At 43.5% G+C, this 25,970-nt stretch overlaps 3 protein-coding genes across 3 annotated transcripts; 1 reads left to right on the forward strand and 2 right to left on the reverse strand.

The window, feature by feature from the left end:
- The first annotated feature begins 3,187 nt into the window (after nucleotides 1–3,187).
- grtp1a (growth hormone regulated TBC protein 1a) lies at nucleotides 3,188–9,502 on the forward strand. Its single transcript, XM_079160080.1, is given in 12 exon segments — nucleotides 3,188–3,759; nucleotides 5,278–5,302; nucleotides 5,304–5,430; nucleotides 5,514–5,648; nucleotides 5,651–5,671; nucleotides 6,330–6,341; nucleotides 6,344–6,453; nucleotides 7,049–7,145; nucleotides 7,347–7,519; nucleotides 8,405–8,555; nucleotides 8,558–8,589; nucleotides 8,705–9,502. Coding segments are annotated over 12 exon segments (1,047 nt in total). The 5' UTR covers nucleotides 3,188–3,688; the 3' UTR covers nucleotides 8,798–9,502.
- A 480-nt stretch (nucleotides 9,503–9,982) lies between these two features.
- On the reverse strand, nucleotides 9,983–16,342 carry lamp1a (lysosomal associated membrane protein 1a). Its single transcript, XM_079160092.1, is given in 12 exon segments — nucleotides 9,983–10,547; nucleotides 10,549–10,614; nucleotides 10,616–10,626; nucleotides 10,882–10,945; nucleotides 10,947–11,050; nucleotides 11,137–11,203; nucleotides 11,327–11,452; nucleotides 11,535–11,740; nucleotides 11,829–11,990; nucleotides 12,724–12,943; nucleotides 13,037–13,143; nucleotides 15,892–16,342. Coding segments are annotated over 12 exon segments (1,251 nt in total). The 5' UTR covers nucleotides 15,947–16,342; the 3' UTR covers nucleotides 9,983–10,484.
- A 1,137-nt stretch (nucleotides 16,343–17,479) lies between these two features.
- Nucleotides 17,480–25,540, reverse strand: cul4a (cullin 4A). Its single transcript, XM_079159155.1, has 20 exons — nucleotides 24,922–25,540; nucleotides 23,857–23,972; nucleotides 23,464–23,568; nucleotides 22,865–22,933; nucleotides 22,703–22,776; nucleotides 22,463–22,625; nucleotides 22,276–22,365; nucleotides 22,080–22,162; nucleotides 21,350–21,417; nucleotides 20,948–21,066; nucleotides 20,669–20,861; nucleotides 20,446–20,550; nucleotides 20,125–20,235; nucleotides 19,884–19,969; nucleotides 19,649–19,756; nucleotides 19,284–19,397; nucleotides 19,095–19,200; nucleotides 18,831–19,003; nucleotides 18,565–18,717; nucleotides 17,480–18,328 (listed from the first exon to the last, which is right to left on the reverse strand). The coding sequence occupies exons 1-20, from the start codon at nucleotides 25,061–25,063 to the stop codon at nucleotides 18,233–18,235; spliced, it is 2,274 nt and encodes a 757-aa protein (XP_079015281.1). The 5' UTR covers nucleotides 25,064–25,540; the 3' UTR covers nucleotides 17,480–18,232.
- Between the last annotated feature and the right edge of the window lie 430 nt (nucleotides 25,541–25,970).

A 25,970-nucleotide genomic window follows, 5' to 3' on the forward strand; every position in this document is an offset into this window, starting at 1 on the left:
AACAACAAAAAAGAAACCAACAGAGGGCCAACCACATGAACAAGACAGGGAGGTCAGGGAGGGAGAAGAAGAAATGAATACAATGGACATGGAAGACACAAGTGTGCCGCAAAGTTTTCGACTTTCTGAGGAGAGTGAGGCTGCATTTGAAGACAGAGAGGCGTCTGCTGTAACATCACCAAAGATTCAACCTGAGAGAGACAATCCAAAACAGAGACCAAAGTACAAAACCATCAACTACGGGGATCCTTCAGTCAAACAAACATATAAACCCAAAGTCATACGATTTACTGACACCTTCACTTTCTAGGCTGGTAACTATTGAACGCACAGTGATGTACAATCATATCTTACGGTCTCAACTGTTTCCTTTCACGGATACTGTACAAGGAGTTTTCTCAGTTAAGATTTCAGCTACTCTCAGTGTACCTTCATACATCAGCAACGATACACAGTTTATGCACAGTTACAGCTCTGCTAAAAAGCAGTGGGAGCAACAAGTGAAACTGGTGTTTTTCATCCATGAGCTAGTACATACTATAAATATTGGGTCGCAATTGCTCAGGCAAAAACCATTGCAAACACTTATCTTGTGTATGCGTTTGTCACAACATTGTTGATTCAAAGATTATTTTATATTTCAATAGGCTTGTGTTAGAAGCCATTCGGTGTATTTGCATAGTAACTCCTAAAAGGACTCTACAGTATAAGGATAAGATATTTTTAAAAAGATCAATTCAGTCCAAACACTTGATGACTGTTTTTTCTGTCATTATCGGTTCTATTTGCATACATTGGAGCATTACCAGGTAGAGCACACTGCATGATATGATGAAGACTGGGTATTAGAAGACGAGTTTGACTGTAAACAGCTTTACATTTCGATGGTGTTATTCTATATAAATCTATGTTAATCCAGCCATCCATTATCCGGGGCCGGGCCGGGTCCAGATGCCTCTCTCCACAGCAGTGTTTCCCAGCTCCTCCTGGGGAGGCGTTCTGAAGCCAAATAGTTTCATTGTCAGGTTCACGCTGCTCAAGTTGAACTGTATGCTGTATTATTTCCACTGATATCAAATGCAAAACTCTCTTTTCCTTCTCTATTACTAAAAACAAGCAGCACAGTATTATTATTGTTTAAATAAACATCTCAAAACTATAATAGCATTCTATTAATGCTGCTTAATTCATTCATTATTGTCAAAGTGGAATATGGTAATGGTAGTAGTATTTGCAACCATCGATTGAGCTCAAGTACAATTTTGGATACTAACTGTCTGCAGTGTGCTTTGATTACTCAATGAGCCACCCTCTGTGTGGTCATCAAATCAAAAGAGGACACGGGGACGATTGCCCTGAACAGACGAATGGCGGCACACAGCGGTGCCAAACATGTCCGTGGTTGGAGGCTCATCTTGTTCCCACAGATCTAACTCCGCCCACCAGTAGGATTACACTACTGCTATAACATGAGTCTGGATTTGGATTTACTCTGGTATTTTCACAAGAGGATGATAGATCGACACCTAGATGATACATCATCCGTCCATCCCAAGGCCGCGAAATCCTGATCCGCAGCAGTGGTGATGAAGAGTATGGTGTTGTTATTGAGTGTCCATGTAGGTCAGACGCGCTGAAATCAAATTTCAAGTAACTTCATTTAGATAGGGTTAAGCATGACTTTCAACAAACAGTGAACAACATACAACACAGTCATATACACACACCCCACTAAACTTTGTGGTGTTTATGGAAATTAAACAAATCCAAAAAGTGCAAGCATTCATTACTTGACCTCTTTTTACAACAACCACATCATTACGTGATTTTTCATTTTCTAAACTACTACAAGTAAGTGGTTTAAGAAAGCCTCCAAAAACCCCACCAGAACAACCTTAAGTGTCATTTTACAACAGTCCTGCCTGAAAGTGGATGACAGCGCTGGGACATCGTTCTCTGCTCCAGATTCTCTCATTAGCACATAATCAAACTGAAATCTGGTGACTTGATGTAAAGTTTGCATCATTTTGATACCCGTCACCTTTTTCAATATAAAAGCAAGGTGTTCCACTCTTACTTCAATTCAAATTTATTTTGTATTGCCCAAAATCACAAATCTGCGTCAGAAGGGCCCTCACATCGGTAGAAGTAAGAAAGCTTATGGAGAGCAACAGAGGAGGGATTCGTCTCCCAGGGTGGACAGAAGTGCAATAGATGTCATGTGCACAGACATCTATAGATATATTTCTTTAATGATAATATTATCTCATCAAAAGAAATAATACATTCATCAAAGGTTTCCACATGGATGTAAAGCTGTGCTGCTAGGACAGAAAGAGATACACCAATGAGTGCCATGCCCCCCGGGCCTTGTTTCTGTATTAATTAATGAATACATCTATCTATTTGAACTCAATGTTATCTGTAAATTCCCAATGATTATCGTGGGAGCTCTAAATCAAACATGCAGCAGACATGTTTTTATTTGACTGGAGCAACGCTGCCCAGCAGTCTCAGGTGAACAGATGTACCTGTGCTACGTGGCTGCCCTGGAGAGGGCGCGGCTCCATGGCATGTTTGCTGCCTTCACGTGTTATCGGACCTACTAACACCCTGGAGAGCAAACGGGGTGACCATCGACTGGGGGTGACCCGAGACGTTTTTAAATTAGGGAGTTGCCGATGTGTTTGAAGTTGTCTGTGTCAGCAGGTAATATTAACGTGGTATGTTAAATGGCGAATACATATTTTTCTGTAAGTTCTAAAATGTCAATTTTTTCTTCTTCTTTTTTCTTTAAATGGGGATGTTGCTTAGTGCCAATCAATGGTTGCTTTGAGGTTATACTGTATATAGTAAATATACGAAGTGATACATAAATGACATAACATTATAAACAGTGCTGTCAGAAAAGGGCGTTTTCTTGTAAAAGTGGTCACTAGTTTCTAGTAGGTAGTAGGCCTAGTACATGCTGAAGTACATATAACAGCAAAAACACGAGCAACGCCAAAACTGAACCTCAATCTGACGCAGACCCTCTCAGCTCCACTATGTTTCTAACCAACGCGCCATGAATGCAACATAAATCCCATTTCGCCATTCCCAGCTCTGAAGTGGGATGTTCCGGGAATCACTCGAAAGCAGCATTAGGTCTGATTGACGTGAGTCCTGTTGCAAACGTCACGAGTCCCAAATCCTCCATGAAGTCACCAACGTCAGTAGGTCCGGACAGGACAAGTGGAACGGACTTGTATCTGGACTACAGTCGTTAAGTGTGGATGTGTTCGTGCTACAGGCCGGTTAGTTCCACTCCGAGCAGCAGGTGCATGTGGATGGCGACACAACTCAAGGCAAACTCCGCTCTCTCCACACGGCCTGAACACCGGCGAATCGATACATATTTAAAGATACGAGCGAAAACAAAAAAGATACTTTGTTTTGCGGGGAAAGCGTAAAGAATGCTTCTCACTGCTTTATAACGTTAGCATGGGGGAGAAAAGTGCAGCGTCTTGTCCCGTCTCTCTGCACGCAAACACGGAGAAAAGTTAAAGTTAGTTACTTCGACATTCATGAGTGTTGTAAACTTTTGAATTGTTGCGGAGATTTTTTGGGGAGGAGAAAAGCAACACGGTGGATTACATGTTGAGACTCTAGCACAGATTTTCAGGATATCAGCGGAGCAGAAGAGGCAATGGAGAAGAAGAACAAGGCGACCGATCGGACCCTAACCCCGGACGGGAGAGCTCAAGACAGGGTGAACAGGTAACGGTGGACTTTTCAACGGTCGATGATCTCGTCTTATGGAGTTTGTGAGGCTAATCATTTATCTGAGAGGTAAATCCAGAGGCAGCTTGTTATTCTACCCCTCAATTTGTGGGAATTGGAAGCAGTCACGTTAGCCAATTTAGCTTTAAACGTTACTAACGTTGTTCTTAGTTACTACAAACTGTTACAGAACTGCCGTTGTGGTGTTTTAGCAAATTGCGGTGACTGTTGGTATCTTTTCCTCCCATACATTGTTCAAATGCAATTGAATGTTGAATGCAAGCCTCAGCATGTCTCTGTAATCGTGTCGCTAAAGCTGCTGTTTATGGTTTATAATAGTTTGTACTCACGTTTATTTTATACCAATGAGGGTAGACTAAATATTAGAAACAACATACTCAAAATGTACCATAACGTTCGATCAACATCTCTCTAAAACAATTGCAACACAAACTGAACGTTATATTCTTTTATCTTGTATAGCAGTCACATCATATAACTACCTTATTTTCATCGAGTTGTACCTAATAAAGCATTTTTGGCTTATGGTTTACGTTTGAAATCCACGCTCATCTCTGCAGTATATGTTAAATGTTGCACAGTTCAGAGAAACGGAGACCGATAACCCAAACCAACAGCTGAAGGCAGGAGCCACATTCACACACACATTCACACACACATTCACACACGGCATTCAGCTTGTGTTTGGACTCTCCTTTGTTTTGACAACAGGGTTGTTCTCAGATGAGGAACATAACATTTGCGTAATGATACCTTTTCTTTTTTACTCCACCCAGTATTTGCAGAGACTCCCTAGTTAGAGCCTGCACTGTGTGTTAAACACAATAGAAATATATATATATATATATATATATGTGTGTATGTGTGTGTGTGCTTATGTTTAGAACAGATGTCCTCCTCATTGCTGGGCTGTAGGTGCATTTCTTCTCCGGGGATGACTTTGCTCTTGCTCAAGGGTTAAGCTGCAGGTAGATTATAGTGTTACCTAAGGATTTAGGTTGAGCCACCTGCACCCACAACTTTATTCATCCACAACCCGATTGTAGATGTAGGTAATGTAGAAACACATGCTATATAATATTACATTACACCACTTTTTGTGTCCAATCTAGTTATTATACCTGACTGAGGGTGCTGAGTAAGTGTGGATGACAAGGCCCGAGCAGTTAAATGATACTGGACTAACTAATTACAATGATTGCCTTTACAAAAGACATGACTTTTTTGATGACACCAAGTAAAATAGAAGCATTTTTAATTCATTATGAATGAAATGTTATGTTCCGTGCTCAGCCAGAGTTGATCATCTGTCTTCAGTCGTGCCTCAAATACAATAAATACCAACGTAGTACAACAGCATTCGTGCACTTGACAGATTTTGTTGAATGTGTTTGAGGTCGATGGTGCTCTCTCATGTGAATGCTTGGCGATTCATCCTTCGATGTGTTTCATTCATGTTGTTAACAGTTTCTTGCTCTCTGCTTTTTGGCTCAGCGTGGATCCGTTTGGCTTTCAGCGCCCCAAAGCACTTTGACTACGAGGCCTATGAGGAGCTCATGTCTGAGTATCTGGTTGTGCTCACCCGGCGATCCATCAAGTGGTCCAAGCTACTGAAGGGCAAAAGCAAGGTGCAGAGGAATGTCAAACGTGAGGTGTGAGCTGAACACACGCCGCTATCCTAGCAGAGTCATGACGCTGAACTAAACTGGCATGTTCCTCCTCTCCGTCAGTAAAGCGCTATGTCCGTAAAGGCGTCCCAACGAGCACCGGGCTCTGTATCTGGATGGCAACCAGCGGGGCTCAAGACCAGCTAGAAGAAGAACCCGGGACACTACCAGCCCTGCTCGGAGCCCAGCACGACCCCAAATGGTGGAGACCATCTGCACAGGTGAGGCCCTGAAGCGTTCTCTCATGTGCCCATATGTCCACTGAGATGTCCTTAAAGGCCCTGACACGCACTAAGCCCACCTCAAAGAACCAGCCCTTCTGTAAGAGAACCGGGATCAGGGTATATAACTGTTTCTAATCCAAAAATCACCATGAACATACTAAACTAATTGGCCAATTATTGTCCACTCCAATGTCAATTTGATCAGAAAAAGTCTCATTATTGCCCGTCAGGTTTTGCTTTTGACATCATGTGGTCTAAATAGGTAAACAAAATACCATTTTGTTTGAATACCCAGTCAGAGAATTCTTTCTCTCTGACTGCCTCTGAGGCTGATGCAGTCAGTTTGCTGATTCGGCTGAACGGGTGCCGATTTGTGCTGACTACAGCCAACCGTTCCAGCCACACCTGGCACACTGATTACCAACAGTTTTGGTGGCCAAGGACTCTGGAAAGTTATCACGGCCACAATCATTCTATCCTCTGCCTCTGAGATTGTGAGGTAAACAACACTTTAGCCTGTATCTAACCGGATCACGTTTACAAAGTAAGACCAGAAACCCAAGACTGATGTAGACTGTCTCGCTTCTTCTTTTAAACAAAGTTGCTGTCACGCACCCATAAACACACACGTTTCTGTGTGCTCTTGTTCTTTCAGACTTAAACAGAACATTCCAGACAACGTCCAGTTCCAAAAGACGGCCAACCCATGTCTGCAGAAAGCTCTGTACAATGTGCTGCTGGCTTATGGCCACCACAACCCAGCTGTGGGCTACTGTCAGGTAATACTACTGCCCAGATCCAGCCTGAAATCTATTTCCCATGTTACCATTCTTACATCTTCCTACACATGTGACAAAGATTTCCTGGCTGTATGACTTAAATTTGCAGTGAAGGATTAGGTCCGTTATCAGTGTGGATTATAGGAGAAAGAAACATGCAAAACTGACTTAAATATGTACTCTAATATTTTATTAGCCACAGTAAAGAAGACAATGTATATTTGAGTGGGTGGAATCATCCTGAAGAGTCTTTTATATTAGTGACTCAACACGTATGTGTCTAAGAAAGTCTGTTTGTGTCAGCATAGCCTACGTTAATCATTAGCATTTGAAAGGCAAATCTCATTCACCGGAGCGTTCGCAGTCTGGTTTGCAATTCAAATAGGCAGCAGGGCCGTGTTGATGGTTCCATCTCTTATGAAGTATAACTAGAACCCATCAATCTGTAATCGCACGCAGAGTGTTTTGTCTCTTGTTTTCATGTCCAGTGCACACTTACTGCTCTCCTGTCCGGGATGCTCTCCCCTCTCCTATAAAACCTGCTAAGACTGGATCGCAAGATACATGCGTGGACCCGAGTCTCTTTTGTCTTCAGGGGATGAACTTCATAGCTGGGTATCTACTGATCATCACAAAGACGAAGAGGAAGTCTTTCTGGCTGATGGACGCACTACTCGGTAGAATTCTACCAGGTGAGTGTGTGACTATAGGTGTTGTCCCCTTAACTCTGAGCTGATAGCAATACTGCAAGAGGTCTGTGTCTGTCTGTGGCTTAAGACCTGCAGTATGTTTTCATGCGTGTCGTGCACTCACTCAAAACGAGGGAAATGTCACAGTATAAATGTATTGAATGAGCGATGTCAAACTGGCAATGGTGTGTGTGTCGGTTACAGACTACTACACTCCGGCCATGCTGGGGCTGAAGATGGACCAGGAGGTGTTAGGGGAACTGGTGAAAGTTAAAATCCCCGGAGTCTGGCAGACCATGACGGATCACAATGTGATGTGGACCTTGGTGGTCTCCCGATGGTTCATCTGTCTCTTCATAGACGTCTTGCCGGTAGAGGTGAGGGCATCTGTGTGTGTTTCACAGTGCGGACATCATGGAAGTCCTGCCATTGTGACTGCACTGTATTTGTTTTATCTTTTATTTTGAGTCACAAATGCTTTCTACAAAGGTTTAAGAGAGCTTGCCGTGGCAGGTCAGAGACAAGTTCTGGTTATTGGGATGCAGGACGTTATACAATATGAAATAGCAAAGTTATTGTAAACATTGACGTTTTGTTGTGAAAATGTGCTTCTAATTACAAAAACGCTCAGAGCTCTGTTAAAGCACACTGTTCAAAAACACTCTTCAGTAAATCCATGAGCTTTGTTCAAGCGCTGCTTTTAGTGGATTCAAAAACAAATGTAAAAAAAATAAGCTTTTTGTTCTTCCCTCTTCTTCCAACGTGGAATGGCTAACCTACCGTATAAACAGTCCTTGGTTGTTGCTTAACTCCTTCTGTTGGCCGGGGAGACGGGCGGGGACTGTTATGTTGGTTCTCCAAAGTGCGCATGGAGAGCTTCACGAGGAGGGCGTGACACCTGCAGATGTTCATGCTATTCCCTCAGCAGACAGTGCGGCCAGCCAGAAGGAGTTATTAGAAAATTACATTTTTCCTTTTTTTTCTTTCTTTCTTTTACTCCACTACATCTCAGAGGTACATATTGTACTTTTACTCCACTACATCTCAGAGGGGTACATATTGTACTTTTACTCCACTACATCTCAGAGATACATATTGTACTATTAATCCAGTGATTTGCCCTCATACTAAAGTCTTTCTTTCATCTTTTTGCCCTGCAGTTCAAGTGTTTGTTCAAACAGCAGGTTGAACTTCATATTGTGCGTCCCCTGTGCGTGTGTTCACTGGTGGGATTTTACTTCTATGTTCCCATGTCTCTGCAGACAGTGCTGCGGATTTGGGATTGCCTGTTCTACGAGGGCTCTAAAATCCTGTTCCGTGTCGCTCTGACACTGATGCACCACAACCAGGCTCTGATTCAAGAGGCCCAGTCACTGCCGGACGTCTGCCAAAACTTCAAGCAGATCACCCACGGACCATTGTTGACCAATGCCACACTTTCATGCAGGTAACAGAAAAGGGAGGTATCCCCATCACCCGCTCATTAAGAGCGTCACTCACACATGTCCCTTATTATTAACTGTCTTTAATCCCATAATCCTGGTGTTTCCTGTCCTTCCTAGAAAATCTTCATTGAACCAGGAAGTCTCTCCATGGCAACCTTGACTAAGCTGCGGGCGACCTGTCGATCTCGCTTCCTTGCAGAAGAGTCCTGAACCAAACTCGACTGCCTGTTGCCAAACTCAATACACATTCACTGGGATGAGCACCCCACAGCTCGTTTGCACCTTTCTTTACTGACTAAATGTCACAGTGACTACTACATACTGTTGAGTTTGTCTTAAACGTATGTTCAGACAATCCTACAGCCCAAGTGTAAATACATGCTGAATATGAGATTATTCTTAGCAATGTGCTGTATGAGCTGATTATTCATTTGAAATGAACGTGTAGTTTCTTCTTCTTTTGTTATATTTTGCACTTTACTCCAGAAAGTCAGAGACACTGCAGAGAAAAAGGCTTTGCACATTGTAAGCACAGCCAAGAGGCCACTGTGTTTCACACTGAATGGTAAATGAAGACAAAACTGCATGCTGGTACTACTTGCTGCGGTAATCAAATGTGAATTATAATGATTTCATGACAAACGTATTTGTTCAAACATTTTAAAATCTGATTCATGTAGTTGTTGGTTGTGTTATGTCTTTAGTTCGAATCCTCCATTAACTCAAGTGCACTGTGATGAAATGAATGAAGTAGAGTTCAAAGCGCTGCTCTCTTCTGACAAAGTTCTGTCCAGTTTGGTCTGTGTTTGGGTATCGTGGTACTCGATATCACATTTTGTTGCACTGATCAAAAATACCCGTGGGTGTGATCCCGGCTGCGAGTTTTCGGTGTAATGTACTCCTGGTTACACAGCTAGTAGTCAGCCATGTTTATGTCACACAAGTTCAATCATAAAAGGTACTGTAGCATGAAATCCCCCCCCCCCCCCTAAAAATAAAAATCAGTGCAGGAGTTTTAAGATTTTTATTAACTTTCAGTAAGATGCATAATAGAAAACGAGATCAAACCATTTCCTATAAAAATAAAAGATCAAATCCCTACAATTCATATTAACATTTCTTTAAAGGGGAAAAGTCGGAAAAAAGCAAGAATGGAAAAATAATCCATGCACCCGTTCACTTGTAATGTTTAATACATTTTAGTTAATGCAGTCGCACTCCGTGTACAGCTGGACAACTACACGCAGTTACAGAAGCTCGCCACCTTTCATTATCACAATTACCAGACTGTTTATCTGACTCAGGGACAGTCTCCACTGTGGAGGAAGAGGACAGGAAAAGACACTCAGGGCTTTCCCTTTTCTTAGAGAACAATTATCTTTAGCTGGTTTAAAAAATAAATGCTAGTGAGCATGTGTTGTCATAAGAATAAAACTCCACCTAGCTTGACATTTTTTTACTTGCACACACAAACCATAGGAACTTAGAAAAAAGATCTTTGTCCTACAGTTCATTTGATTCTCCTCCTGCCTCTTTAATTGCATATTGACAGATTTTTTTCAAAAATAAATAATGACAGATAAAAACAGCAGTTCAAGCTAATTCAACCAACTCCCGAGAACTTAATGGACCAAGAGTCAGCAGCTGGCGGTGAACTCGCTACAGAAAATTCCAACTGCCTCCATCCTTGATCGTCGTAAAGACTCTGTCCCCTCGGGCTTCATCGTGATGCAAACCATCTTAAGCTATCAGGTCTTTGGCTTCTCATCATCATCATCTCACAGAGAAAGGAAAAGAAAAATATCCGGAAGTCACATAGGATATGCAAAAAAACATGCACTCCGCCACACAGTAACAACTGCTTCCATTCACTCATGCTCGTCCTCCACACTCTGGCTCAGATGGTCTGGTACCCAGCATGGCTCCTCTTCCTGCCTATTAGATACGCGACGAGGACGATCCAGCACCAGGCCGGCAAGAGCTGCTCCCACAATGATGGGGATGAGCATCTGGTCTTGGTCCATCTGACCACTCCTCCGCTGGAGACCGAAACAAAAAGATACAAGTTAACATTGTATTGCAGGATTTTTGCATCATTGTAGGTTCCTCCAAAGTTAACAAATATGGCAGTTAATGTGTCATTATCAGCCTAAAGCAGCTTTCGCCCATGCTGCAGAGTGGCTATCGACTCCTACAAACGACCTCATCACTGTCAACATGTAGGTCAGAGGGACACATAACGAAAAATTGGGTTAAAAAGTGGATAAGAGCAGGTTAAAGAAAACATTTTTTACCTGTGGCAAACTGGTCTGTGGTGACTTCAAAGGGTTGGACCTGCAGTCTGAACGTGTTAGGAGAGGAAGGTTGGCACGACAAACAGAGTCTGCTCTGCGTTGCACATGTAGGAGCGGCCTAGCATACTCCGCAGGTAGTCCAGACTAGTGTTGCTGGCTGAGATGAGAGCTGTGGAGACAGACGGATCAGCAATAGTTGAATTAGGCGAATCGGAGACGAGTCAAAAAGTATGTTGCGTATGACATATGACGTACCAGTCGCGTCTGACCAATTGGCGAGCAGAGTTAACCCACTCAGGTGATACTTGTTGCTCGTGGAGTTCTGTTGGACGGGAGGAGACGGGTTCAATAAATACTTGTCCCCACACACAGCAAACATAAACAAACTGACCGTGCAGCCTAATGTCACAAAGGGATGGCTAATGTCACAAAGGGATGATCTTACCAGAGTGAAGGTGAAGTTGAGCGTGGTGCTTCCCCCCTGTGTCAAAACCAAGGAAGCACTGCTGGCTTCACATGATCCGGATGAACGCGTCAGATTGGGAGTCAGGTTGAGCAAGTCTTGGATAGTCTGGCAAAGTAGACACAGCTTTGGTTTCACCTGAAGTTTGTTACGCAGAGTAGACCAACCGTATTTATTTATCATCTTTTACCTTATTCTGAAAGAGAGAGAAATAGGAGACATTGAGCTGCAGTCCCATTTGGGCCAGGAGACACACGGTGCCGTTGCGGTTGTTCACGGAGTAGGTGCCCCGCTCAGGTGTTCCCGGCGGGGTCGGTGCTGGAGCTGCGGTCGTCGTCGTACTGGCAGTGGTAGGTGGAGCTGTAGTGGTGGTCTGATCTGCCGCACATTCGCTTTCTGAGGCGAGAGGAATGACAGAGAAACGTGTAATCGACCGTAGAGATGCAGGTCAAAACAACCTCAGACATCAGAATCAGAATGGTACCTGTTGGACTCAGGTCATTTCCCGGCATGTACGCCTCCAGCCTCATGTCGGAGAAAGTCACAGCTGCTTCACCGAGTCCAAAAGTGGAGGCGCTCACGCAGCGGTAGGTGGTGTTGATCGTCGCCGAGATCCCAACCGAAGGCGACACCACAGTGACCACAACTAGGACGAATAAAAACATACAACAAATGACTAATACGTCTATGTGTGTTCATGGTGGATTTACTAGCACGTTTGAAATGTGTTTTTAGTAACTATTACTTTATTTATTTCTGAGAAACTTCTTTAATTTATGGTCACGCCATAACTCAAGCTTTCCCTGTGTTCCTGCCCCCTACTGTTCAGTCAGCCTCTCTCTCTCCTCTCTCTCTCTCTCTCTCTCTCTCTCTCTCCTCTCTCTCTCCTCTCTCTCTCTCTCTCTCTCTCACTCTCTCTCTCTCTCTCTCTCTCTCTCTCTCTCTCTCTCTCTCTCTCTCTCTCTCTCTCTCTCTCTCTCTCTCTCTCTCTCTCTCTCTCTCTCTCTCTCTCTCTCTCCTCCCTGTGTTTACCTCCCTGGCATCCAGCTCTACCCTGCTCACACACCTGCCTGCAATCAGCAATCAACGCACCAGTTACCAATCATCTCATCAGCTCTGCGGTGTTTATACACCACAGCTCTCCTTCCAGTCCTTGCCACAGTGTTGTCTACTCTCCTGTCGTAGACACCTGATGGCTGAACAGAAAGCACTTCTTTCTGTTGTGTTTTTTTGCCTGTCCAACTCATTTACTTTACTTTAAATATTAAGCTCTGGTGTGATTGTCATTGTCTATACAAGCATCACATCCATTTAACAACATGTGACACCAAACTGAACCTGCTCTGCGCTGCACAGTTTGTTGCAGTGTTTGCTCTCACCGGAGCTGTTGGCCTCCGGGAAGATGGACGCGTCGCTGAGGTTGTACTGCAGCGTCAGGTTAGCAACGCTGTACAGGCTGCCTGTGGTTGAAAAGCTCAGCCCCAGCGCGTGGCCCGGTCCGAACACCGCCACCAGCCGCGGCGAGCGGTCGTCTGTGCCGCATGAGCTGCTGACTGCGTCGACCGTGGTGGAGTCGGGCAGAGGGACCTGCACTGTTCTCTGAGGAAAGACGAGCGATGAGACTGGCGTTCACAAAGAGATTATCAATACAGCTGCTCTCAGAGATGAAGGTGTTGCCGTCTCTTTACATACCGTGCTGTTGGAGGTGTTGTATGTGATGGAGAACGTTGCAGAGAGCTCGGCCTTAATGCAGGTGGAGTTTCCCTCCGTCACCTCTAGAGTAACCGCCTGAATGCAGCCTGTAGAGGAGAACGTGATGAGCAGGGAGGCGCAGCATTGCAATAATACGGAAAATAATTTCCATAAATGAGAAACGTCTTGAAAAACAAACTCACTCTAAATTTAAATATACTGCAAAAAATACATATTTTCAGGTGTCTTTCTCCAATACTTTGGGCAAATAGTAGTAATCACAGTTAAACTAACTTCATTGTATTGATATTAGAAGACACACGTATGTTTATTACGTAATCATCTGGGTTGCCTAGTTATAAAGGTCACAGCATGAGTACAGATATAACAGCAGTGACAACATACGACGCCATGCCCAACAAATACACAATAAGGCAGTTCACACAAAACACCACCAGAGGTCTGCAGACAGCCGAGTGAAAGACCAACACCACACACTCACCCAGTCTTTCCCACACAGCTCAATAGAGCTACTTGTAACAGGTGTAACCGAACCTCTCCTGCCAATAGAGTCATACTTGTTGGCTCAACCCACCTGGCAACTTCCACAACTGCATGGTATTAATACCTTCATCCCTCGGAAACTACCACGTCACAGTTCAGTGTGTGTGTGTGTGTGAGTGAGAGTGGCTGTAGTTCCCAAACACAGTTTGAATACTAAGGTGGCTTTTCATCAAGCCCGCAAATCAAACCCTTAAAAACAAAAAATGTTCTCACCCGTTTTCATATTCGGGAGTTTCACCCCTTGCTTCACACTTCCCAGAATGTCTACACGGGAGTTGAGGCAGTTTGTGGCCACTTTTGGTTAACTTTCCAACAGCACAGATTCTTATTTAATGTACTGTATGTTATTAATTGTTTTATTTCTTTATTCAGGTAAATACATAATTATCCTACCCACAAACCATCAAGATTAGCAGGTTTCAGAATTCACTTGCCACTATAAATAATATATTTCAAAGAAGGATTTGTGTAATTAAAAATATGCTCCAAATATTAGCTGGTTACATTGCTGAGAGACCGATCTATTTATCATTTGGCTCGTGGGCCATGATATTGGTTCTAATGTCATAACTCACTTATTGCTCAGCTGACTGAGCTCCTCCCTCTTTCATATTCTTCATCTTCAACTTTCTCCTTTAATATCATGTATTGTGAAGATCAGTGTGCTTCACTCTGTCAGTCACACAGTCCCTCCTCTGCTGCGGTGCTGAAACCTGACCCCAGTGCCACCTCTCTGTTCACCCTGTAAACACGCAGCAGACGCTTTACACAACACTGCAATCTGATCATGAGGTGAAAGCGCCTCTGTGCATGTGTGTGTGTGTGTGTGTGTGTGTGTGTGTCTGTACAAAGTATTGAGCTACAGATAGCAGTGTGAGGTGGTCGGCGTGGAGAAGATAGCAAAACAGAAAGGAGTCCCGACTCTGCTGCTTGTGTTGAGAGGAAATGCTGGTGCAGGCAGGCTGTGAACTCTAAAGGTCACCAGGCTCTGTGTTATTAAGTAAGAGTATTAGATGGTAGAAAATAAAAATACACTGCAACTACTCGACAACTGCATTGGCCTGTTTTCCTTTGTCAGCAGTCTGTGTGTGTGTGTGTGTGTGTGTGTGAGAGCGAGAGTGTGTTCTGGTCCTAAACTAACACCGTCAGTAAGCCTCCACTTGGCTGTGTGTGTGTGTGTGTGTGTTCTGGTCATCAGTAGGCTTCCACTGGGCTGTGTGTGTGTGTTCTGGTCGTCAGTAAGCCTCCACTGGGCTGTGTGTGGGTGTGTTCTGGTCGTCAGTAAGCCTCCACTGGGCTGTGTGTGTGTGTGTTCTGGTCGTCAGTAAGCCTCCACTGGGCTGTGTGTGTGTGTGTGTGTGTGTGTGTGTGTGTGTGTGTGTGTATGTGTGTGTGTGTGTGTGTTCTGGTCGTCAGTAAGCCTCCACTTGGCTGTGTGTGTGTGTGTGTGTTCTGGTCCTAAACTAACACCATCAGTAGGCCTCCACTGGGCTGTGTGTGTGAGTGTGTGTGAGTGTGTGTGTGTTCTGGTCATCAGTAGGCCTCCACTGGGCTGTGTGTGTGAGTGTGTGTGTGTTCTGGTCATCAGTAGGCCTCCACTGGGCTGTGTGTGTGTGTGTGTGTGTGTGTGTGTGTGTGTGTGTGTGTGTGTGTGTGTGTGTGTGTGTGTGTGTGTGTGTGTGTGTGTTCTGGTCGTCAGTAGGCCTCCACTGAGCTGTGTGCAACACAACGCCATCACAGTGGTCACGTGAAGCTCTCCAATGATACAACAGAGAGGCCAATCTGCTGGTCCACAGCAGTAACACATCCTGGGTGTTACATTAGAATACAGCCCGGGGACTTCTCCAGTGAGTCTGGTCTACCTGAGGACAGACGACCTTTGATTTCGCGTTAAGACAGGCTCACGTGGGACTTTGAACGTCTGTGTTTCCAGCACTGATCCACTTTTTGGTCAAACTTGGAGGGATAACGTCTTCACTGACGTAATATAATTATTAATATAATATATAATTTCTGCTCGAGTGACGTTACACACATGACTACGTCATAGCTATGCCGTTACATTTCAACAACTATTAACCGACTAACGGTTATTTTCACAGTCAATTAACCCGAGCATTTTCTTTATTAGCGACGAACCTGTTTCAGCTCCACGAGGGAACATGTAAGCTAGGTGAGGTTTACCTGTTCATAACAACACCGACACCTCAAATGACCAGCGGGCAGGTGGCATGACGTCGTTCAGTCCGACGGCGATGAGGAAGCTTTATGACATCCGCAAAAACACTCACCTAAATCCGCAAACCAGGCGATGATGAGCGCGGCCAAAGCGTGAGAGAGCTTCATCCTTCCAGCGCGGGTTTCCTTTCCTTCCGTTTGTTTTGCCGCTGTAGCGGAGAGATAAAAGCCCGAGGAGGAGGTGGTGCTGTCGCAGGTGGGTCTCCGCGGAGGACTGCACCTGACTACACGGAGCGTTAGTTAAAAACGGTGGCGTCGCTGCTGTTCTTCCTGTTGATGTTTACGTCGCTCTGCTGTGTCAATTCACGGGTAAGAGTTGTCGAGTAAATACTCCTAAAGCACGTCCTGCTAACATAAGCTATCAATACACGCGGTTAAATGTCGGTCACAGCTAAAAGCGACTGAATAAACCAAACGTCGCTGTCATGTGAACTGACAGAGCACGTAGCCACCCAGTCACGTGAGGCCACCACCCTCCCTTCTTTCACGAGTGCGGTGCGAGCCCAATCCTCATAGACTGTCCACTGCTCCATTAACAAAGGCTAAATTCTTCTTCTTCTTCTTTTAAATTTTATGGCGGATGGCATCCAGTGAACGGTGCATTCCCGCCTCCTACTGTAGTGGAGTGTGGACCAGAGTACACTATCCCCTTACAAAACAAAACCCAAAGGCTAAATGTTACAGCAGAGCAGTAGTTAACAGTTTTGTCCAGTGTAGTTTGCTGCTGAATAAGACGTACACAACTGTACATAATATCGGGTGGGTGTAAAGAGACAACTAATGAGAAGAAAAAAAAAAAAGAAGTTAACTTCCAGGAATAATATTTAAATTCTGCTTCGGGGAACTCACACCAAAAACACCCAACCAAATTCATACATAATTGCAAATTTGATTCGAAGGGGGATGAATTAAATTAAATTAAATACACGCCATGTAAAAGATTAGCTTTGGTGTATAAAATCTACAGAACGATCTGGATTAGATATTTCTATATGGGATTGTAGCATGTGAGAGTCCGCGCGCGCGCACACACACACACACACCCTGAGCTGTGTTGTGGGTATCAGCTGACACCATCATCAATTCACAAGGGAGTGCAAAACCCAAGGAGGAACGCAAAGGCTGCTTTAATGCTGCTGCCCGGGATTTATCAGGGCCCTGCTACATTCTCCCTGCATAGCTCGACCACGCTCCTTCACAGAGACATGTCGTTTTCTTGTCTCATAATGACACTAAGATAACTTACCTCTATTTCATAATCATACAAAAGCTGTACATTCCCCGCTGTGATAATGAAAGTATTACGACATAGCCTTTCGGTTCCATTTTCCAGTAATTTGAGATATTAAAATCCCGAATTGCTAATTTCTGTCAAATTGGAAAGAGCATGAGCGCCTCAAAATCATGTGTATGGAAAGAGATCAGACATCTTTCTTATTTGTATCATTTAAGGCCAAGTGACACAAACTAGAAAAGGACAACATAGTGTTGTGATGTGAAGTAGACTTTTGATCGAAGTATTGGCCATGTTTTGATATTTAAACTGCACACCATGTACAATAGCTGTATATTAGACAAACTTGGTACTCATCATGCGTTCATATAAAAAAACACTACCACTAACTGTTTATCTACCAATCATTCATTGAATCATTAAATATCCATTTATTCAGGTTCACTTTTCTCACTCTTACATAGAATACAATCTGATCTACAAAAAACTGTCAGCACATGACATTTGGACATTTTGGTCAAAACATATAAGATACCCAAAGAAATACCCAATTGGCTCTGCCGGCCAGTCGTTTAGCTTCTGTGTTACAAGCGATGAACCCTCCCCTCCGACCCACTGCATCCTTCTCAAGTCTCTTCTTCTGCAGCCGCTTCTCTGCCAAATCAAGCAACCAACCAATGAGGGTCACACTCAGCAGTTTATGCAACCATCCATAAAGTGAACGCCTTGAACAAAAACAAAACAAATTCTTAAAACTCAAAGACAAACCAACTATGGTAGAAAATAAGTGATTTTAGAACGACGTGGTGGAGAAGAAAAAAAAAAAATCCAAATCCCAGGGAGGAGGGAAAAAAAAAACTAAACAAAAACAGATGAAAGTGCTAGTTATTTTCATTTGAGATTTGCATTAGCAGTTTTGTAAGTCCATCACCATCCCTGGGCCACCCACTAAAGATAACGCAGAGTGGGAACAGTACAGCCAAGTCTCTCTCGTCTCTCTGGAGCTCTGTGGGATCTGGACGCTGCGTCCAGGATTGTGGATGGAGGGAAAGACGGGCACCAGAGGAGAGTCAGGTGGCTGAAGGGCTGTAATGCTGTTTTAGGGGGGGCCAGCTGTCCGCTTGCTTTGAGGAAAGCACGGCAGTAACAGTGGAGTCCCTTCAGGCAACATAGTGGTACTGGTTAGGAGTCTCCTTGTCACGTTCCATGTAGTCTCTGTCTATGAGCGACTCGATCCGCTTCTTCAGATCACCCGGCTGTGGAGAGGAAAGCAAGTCAGATGCTGATGAGCTCCGTGTGTGTGTGTGTGTGTGTGTGTGTGTGTGTGTGTGTGTGTGTGTGTGTGTGTGTGTGTGTGTGTGTGTGTGTGTGTGTGTGTGTGTGTGTGTGTGTGTGTGTGTGTGTGTGTGTGTGTGTGTGTGTGTGTGTGTGTGTGTGTGTGTGTGTGTGGAAAAATGGAAATAGTGAAAATAGGATGCTTAAGATACGTCACCTTTACAGGGAACTTCAGCTGGTTGTAGAGCTCTGATACCAGAAGGTTGTGGCTGAGGGTCTTCCTCATCTTCATGATGCGCACCACAGCGGCATCGATCTGATACTGCCGGTCTTGAAACACGCGCTCTGTGGTGCTTACCTGCTCCTCTACCTGTAAGGGAAATGTGTTTCAAAATGGATAAGAACCAACCTTTAAAAACAAAACAAAAAAGGTGTGAAGAAAGAAAGAAAGAAAGAAATGTGCCAGTGTATATTTCTTTTTACCGTTTCCTTCATCTGGATCTGGTTGATCTTAATGCGGAACAGTTTGTGTTTGAAATCATTGTTGAAATTGAAACGGTCTCCATCTTCCACGTCTTTCCCTCGAGGGTTCTTGTTGAGGACGCGTGCTTTTCCGCAGGCCAGCGACTGCAGTGTGCGCCTGAGCTCTTCCTCCTCTGTGCAGGACGAGAGAGAAAGAGAGATTGTGCTACAGAACTCTCAAACAATAGAATAGCTGTGCTACATGATCAAAAGACGGGTATCAACCTATGCCGGTGGCGGTGCGAATCTCCTCCATGCTGAATTCTTCTCCCTCGTTAAACATCAGTAGCACCAGCGTCTGGAACAGCGAGACCTGCAGCTCCTTTTTACCCTGCAGGATAAAGTAGTCATCGTAAGTGGAGCTTCAGATGTTTGTCTCTCTTCTGAATGTTAGGAGGCCCCCGTGGCCCTTACCTCTTTGAACTCCGCCTTCAGTACAGCGTGGCCCAGTGTGGGCTGCCACTGCAGCTTCCTCCCACTGTGCTTCCCCAGGTAGAACAGCTTGAACACCTCCTGGAGTTTTACCATCTACCGAAAACATTTAGAGATGAACCGTGTACCCAGACTGTCCTTATCACAGTCTGTTTAGGATACGCTCACGACCCTGCCACGCTCAGAGTTCACCAAGTACAACACAGTCAACCTATGTGAACTTTTCTTTTGACAATGTTTTCTTCAATAACTCCACCACGTTGCTGCCCACGTACTATAAATCAAACTGCTTCCATGACTCAATGTGCGGCATAAAGCCCAGTGTGGACAAAGAGAGAGCTCCTTACCTCTGGGGGCAAGTGGACCTCCATGGGTATGTATGAAGGCCAGTAGCCCATAGTGAGGATGTTGACGGTAAGTTCTATGTTGCTTGGCTCGCTCTGGTTCTGGATATACTGAGCAGAAATACAACTTTGTCAATTACACATGAAAAGCCCAATAAAAAAGGACAGCACAGTGGAATGTAAACACGGCGTCTATATATTTTAAAGCTACTCAAGTGTGCACAGAGAAGGGAAGTACCTGTTTGAACTGGATCATGATGTCTTTGGACAGCTCCATGTCTTTGAACATCCCCTCGAGCTTACTGGTAAATGCTGCTCCGCATTCTGGAAGAAGCCAAACCCACAAAATATCACAACCGACTCACATGTGCACCCATGAGAGACTATCTCAGAATTTATTAAACTTTTACTACTTTAGTGCATCATCTATACTACAGGGAATTCATTTGCTAGTTCAAGATAGAAGACTCTGGACTCACCATGTTTGAGCTTGGAGAGCATCGACTTTTCAGCGTCAACAGACGCACTCTTCCCCACCAGCAGACGCTTGGCCAAGTCCTTCTTATAAAAAGCTTCAAACACATCTTTTCCTGGAGGGAGACAACAACAGGGCACAGTGGTTAGTAACACTATTTGACCGAGAAAGCGCGCGCCCCACACACACACACACACACACACACACACACACACACACACACACACACACACACACACACACACACACACACACACACACACACACACACACACACACACACACACACACACACACACACACACACACACACACACACACAGACCGTGTATGAAGCGGAAGATGATCATTATCTTATCCAGGATTCTCTCCAGCTCCTCCTCTGTAGCCTCTTTGTTCCCTGCTCTTAACTTTGAATCCACATATTTAGCTAGACGGGAAGCAATAACCAAAGAGAGCCGTTACCACATGCTGGAACTAATGAAAGCAACGTTAAAATGTATCCGAGCTGGACTGCCACGGCATGTCATTTATTTGCAATGACCCACCGATAAGTTCCGCAGGTTTGTTGGGCCTCTTGTTGATAAAGGTCTCGAAGGCCTCCTTCATGGCGTTGATGAATCCCTCGTTCCGCGTGAAGCAGCTCTGCGCCACGTTGTCCATCTTGTCCTTAAAGTCCAGCAGATCTTGCACCATGTCCTTGTCTTTCTCTGGGGTGCATACGATCTCTCCGCCGAAGGACTGTGACCAGAGAAAGGTTCAACAATGTTGGGACACATTTTTCCTTGATGGTAACGCTTTGTATGTCTCTGTGTATGTTTGTATACCTTTATGTAATCTCTCCAGAACTGCAGCAGAGTGGGGAGTCCTCCCTTCACCTTGCTGAAGAGCTGGTAGAGGAGGGCTAGCTCGGTCGCTCGATTCCCATCCAGCAGGATGCCCAGACCTGGCACAGAAATATCAATTCAAACTGCATTTGAACAATTTCATATTGATGACTCGATTAAGATTTAAAGCAGCAAACCAAAGTTATTGACCAGGTGGAACACATTAAAGGTAATGGAAAGCAACAGGAGGACATCACAAACTACAGCCTCAAATAACACCGTAGAGAGGAATCAATCACCTGTTGGCCCAGTTACACAAAAAATTATTTCATAAATGTAGTACGTATTACAAACACGCATGCTAATGTAGAGCACTTATTAAAGCCCTTCATGCAGACATACCTTTTTGCAGCATTGCAGTAATGTGTTCTCCTAAGAGCTGTTTCTCAACACAGCTAATAAGTGGTTTCCTGCAAAATAATGAGAAAAGAAATGAGGAAATGTATCCAAACGATGGAATACATGCACACACATCGGTCCTTTGATTCAAGAAAATGCCTTTGATCTCACCTCCTGACATTTTTGCACAGCAGATTTTCTTGTTCATCAGTTATTTGTTGAAAGCTAATGAAAACTGGGGTTACATCTAAAGCTCTGGGGTCACTGATTTGAAGCTCTGATGCTATGGCCTTGCATGTTTACCCTTCAATAGTATTTTTACTCAATGAGATCAAAATGTTGTAAATTGTAGAGTGCTACAAAGTTTTCAATTATGTGAGGAGTAAAGAAATAAAACCCAGAACATTAAGAAATTACTAAGAAGATGTTGAGGCATCTTAACGAGAAAACATTTCAAATAATGAAAATAAACTGTGTACTGGACATTTAATGTAGACAGTCCTTTGTACTGACACCTTGATGCATACATTGTCTATAAAACAAATACATCAGTGTACTGTATTTATTTCGAGTGACACCTCCAAAAATTCAAAGAGGCCCCTAATGATACTGAATAGCAGGCAGACCCTGCTTTAAATGATAATCAATGGTTAATTATGTCTCAGCTTATTTGCTTCTTTGTCTCAGTTACATGTCACAATAACATAACAGAAGATTTAATAAAACTAATTACTGAGTGCTCTGGTCGAGGTAGCTCATGATACGATCGTTCTCCTCCTCCAACCGATGAGCCACATGGTGCAGGTACTCGGGCACCTGGACGCATACCAACACACATATTCAGAGGATTTATAGGAGAGAAGCACAGCCGTAGCAATAAGTGTATAACAGGTTACAGATGAAGAAATCACAGATGCATTAATACTCACGTCTCTCTCCTGCGTCAGCCGCTGTCCCTCCGCTGCATACAGCCGATTGGTCTCAGTCAAAAATCTCTCCTCAAAGGAATCTTTGTAAACCTAAACGCACGTTCGACAGAAGTTACAAACAAGGACACACGCTCTGTCTATTTCCTCCTGGTCAGCTCAGTACGGGGATGGACAGGTGATCGGGTACCTGTAGGTCTGACAGCATCCCCAGCAGGCTCCTGATCAGACTCCGGTCTACCGTCTCGCCATTTCGCTCCAGTTCGATCTGCTCCAGAATGCCGTCGACTGTGCGCTTCTGAACCGCACCGTCGCTCACGATGTGGGTACGAAACAATTCCAACCCAGTGTCCCTGCAACGTACACGTAACATCAGCGTCCTGCTGGAAGCACACCGTAACAAACACAGCATTGAATGAACTAACTTTACCAGATGGAGGGGAGTAGTGAGTTCTGGAGCACATAGGTACGATCCAGGAAGAGAAAGATACTTCGGATCATTATCTATAGAGAGAAAAACAAACAGTCTTAAAAGGACACCCTCCCGTGAGTGGAACATGTGATGTGCATACATGTCAAACATCACACTCACAGTTTGCCTGCAGTGGTCCTGCCAGCAGCGATTCATTCGCTTCAGGAAGGAAAGGTTGTCCAAAGACTCTGTGAGCGCCATGTTAAGGAACAATCTTCCAATCACTTGTGTCACAACAACAAACAAATAAATAAATATATATTTTAAGTCCAGTCGGCCTAAAACAAAGCATAAAACAACAATCAAGCAACTAAGGGCCATCAATGAAAAGCTATATTATTTGATTGCTTATAATCTGAGACAAATTATTTTGTTATTCAGCGTCATGTCTTCTTTGCATCATCTGCAAGTGACAGCCACTGCCTGTTAAAGCCCCATTATTGTAAACTTGTTGTATATTGGCCTCTTGTGATAACACACTGCAACAAGACCCGAGGTGCGACAGGAGAGCCCAGACAAAACCGCAGGTTTGTGATAAAAAACATGGTCTCCTCGATATGAGAAAAGGCTAAAACCAGTTTCTTTTAAGGGAATAGACCTACTGTCAAGGAAGTCTCTCTTTCACAATGTAAGAACACCTCAATCTGCATCCTATTTGTCCCCACATCAGAACATGCTTCCACAGGTTTGACACATAACTCATAAGTGAAAAAAGGATATTCTCTAAACTGTTTGATCTGGGCCTGCACGTGATCTTCACAGACTTGCCGTAGCTGCTTGTACAGCGTGGGGGAGACTTTGTACGAACAGAGGTTTTCTACCGCCTTCAAGAGAGAGAGAGAGAGAGAGACACAGCAGAGTGAACACTTGATTCACAAAGATCAGACAGCCGTTTAACAAATGATGAGCACTGTAACATTACAACATTTCTTTTTTTAGATTTGGCCACTGGTTTCCATTCATTTTAGTAAAGTTTGTAAATCCATTTTTTTCAATGTGGTAGTTTTCAAATCAATATGCACATTCATGTATAACAGTAACAAAAGTAAAAGTAGAGATTCTGTTTGTGATGTGATAGATTACCTCTTATATGTAATATAAAATCAGCAAACCTGATAGAGCTCTTCCAGATTGTACTTGATCGAGGTGCTGTTCTGGATGGCACCCACTGCATCCCGTAGCTTCAACCACGTGTCCTCGGTGTAGTTCTCGGCTAATTTTGGCCTGTCTGTTAGAAACAAAAACAGCAACAATGTTCATTTATACACATTGGGAAACGGCAAACAGGAACTCCGTAATGCAAATGAAACAATATCGGCATTTGGATAGAACATAGTTTGAGGTGTTTAACACAAACGTAAGTTGCAGGTTTGGTGGAAACCATCAGTTGTGATAGTTTATGGCCCAGCACCATTTAACAAAGGCGTCTATCAAATGTAAAAATAAATAAAAATGTGACTTGATGTAATGTTTTTACTTAACTCCTCACCAACATCTGCAATAGGTAGTATTGAATATACCTTGTTTAAACATGCAAAGAGATAAACTGCAATCTTAGTTTCTTTAAATAGTTGATAAGTTGGATATTGTTCTGAAGAAGTTTGCATGTGTAGATAGAGTTTACAGTTTTATATTTGTACATTTTTTTTTGGAGTCTCTGTAGCCAATGAATTGATGTATTAGTATGTAATGCCTACTGAGCTGATTCTAGCTCTGCCGAAGCATCAATTATTACCTGATAGACACATTTTTTTAATTTTTTGTATAAACAATCTATAAAATGTAAAAGAAGAAAGTTGCCAAGTGATGTCCTGCACACACACATTGTCTTATATATAATATTATTACCTTGATTGCAGGCTACTGCACCCAATATGTGCAATTGGAACAACCAGACGGTGTGAAAGGCTTTTAAATCATCACGCCCCATGAAATCAGTGCATCAAGCAAACAAATAAATAAAACTAAATCACGGAGAAGCATCGGTGTGATTACAAAACCTTTACAAAGCGGGCATGTGCTTATTAGATCAGTTACGTCAACAATGCGTTCACTGCCCAGAGACAGACAACTTTTTCACAGTATAATCTGGTAGTTAAATCATCTGTCGTATTAAGATAAATCGATCTAACTGATTGATGTTAGATAACGAAGATGAAAACAATCAGTAACGTTACCTTTGAAATTTTTGATGACTAATTTCTTTGAAGCGCCACTTTTGCTTGAGGCCACAGCGGAGGTCCTGGCCATCCCGTTGGTGTTGTGCTCCGTTATAGCGGAGAAGCTGGCTCTCTTGTCCTGTCGGGTGTCTTCTGCCATTATCAGATTAGCGCTTTGGTTTAACGCCGTATGCTCCAAGTGTTTTTGCTAAGTTACTGTTCACGTTAGATGGTTCAGTCGCCTGTTTATTTACTGGCAGCGACACAGACTCTTTGTTGAACCGGTTGTCTTTGGGTGGACCGCACAGGCAGTCACAGTATATTTAATACACGTGTACAAACAAGCACTGACTAACGTTGGGTTAATCAATCAGAAAACATAACTACCGAAAGCTCAGTAAACAGATAGCTAGCTAACAGTGTGTCATCTGAAACTGCAGCACACTTTAGCTCTCGTCTTCACCACAACACTTTAGCTTTAGCTCTTTTAGGCTAGTCTATGCCCACCTCGACTACTTACAGATTTCAACGAGTTCAACTATTGCATTTTGCGACAGCATACACGCACGTAACAGCGACATAGTTAGCATTGATATAACAGACCCATATTAAAGGTGGCTTTCTTTACCGACATAACGCTAGCTAGCTAGCACAACAAAATGGCTTTTCTTAGACAGTTAGGTTGGACAGGTGCATCCTGGGTGAAAAGCGTGTTGCGTTCAGAGACAGTTTGAACTTTTTTTTTTTGCAGTTCTCAAAACGTTAAATAAAACCCTCTATATGTAATTATACTGCACAGAACAACACTCTATTTGTCCTGACAAAGGGCAGTAACTCACTAAAAACATGTTCCCTGTGAGTCATAAGTAAGTAAGGCGTTGATGTCGTAGTATTAAGCATTTACTTATGACTCACATGGTCATTAGTTTACACTTTACCACAGTGTAGAAATACTCTGACACGTGAAAGTCCTGCATTCAAAATCAGAAGTAACGGAAGTATTTGCACCAAAATGTACCTAAATAACTCATTATGCAAATTGGCCTTTTTCAGAATAATATTTATAT

Source organism: Pholis gunnellus, assembly GCF_910591455.1.
Source record: "Pholis gunnellus genome assembly, chromosome: 1".
Classification (NCBI taxonomy): domain Eukaryota; kingdom Metazoa; phylum Chordata; class Actinopteri; order Perciformes; family Pholidae; genus Pholis; species Pholis gunnellus.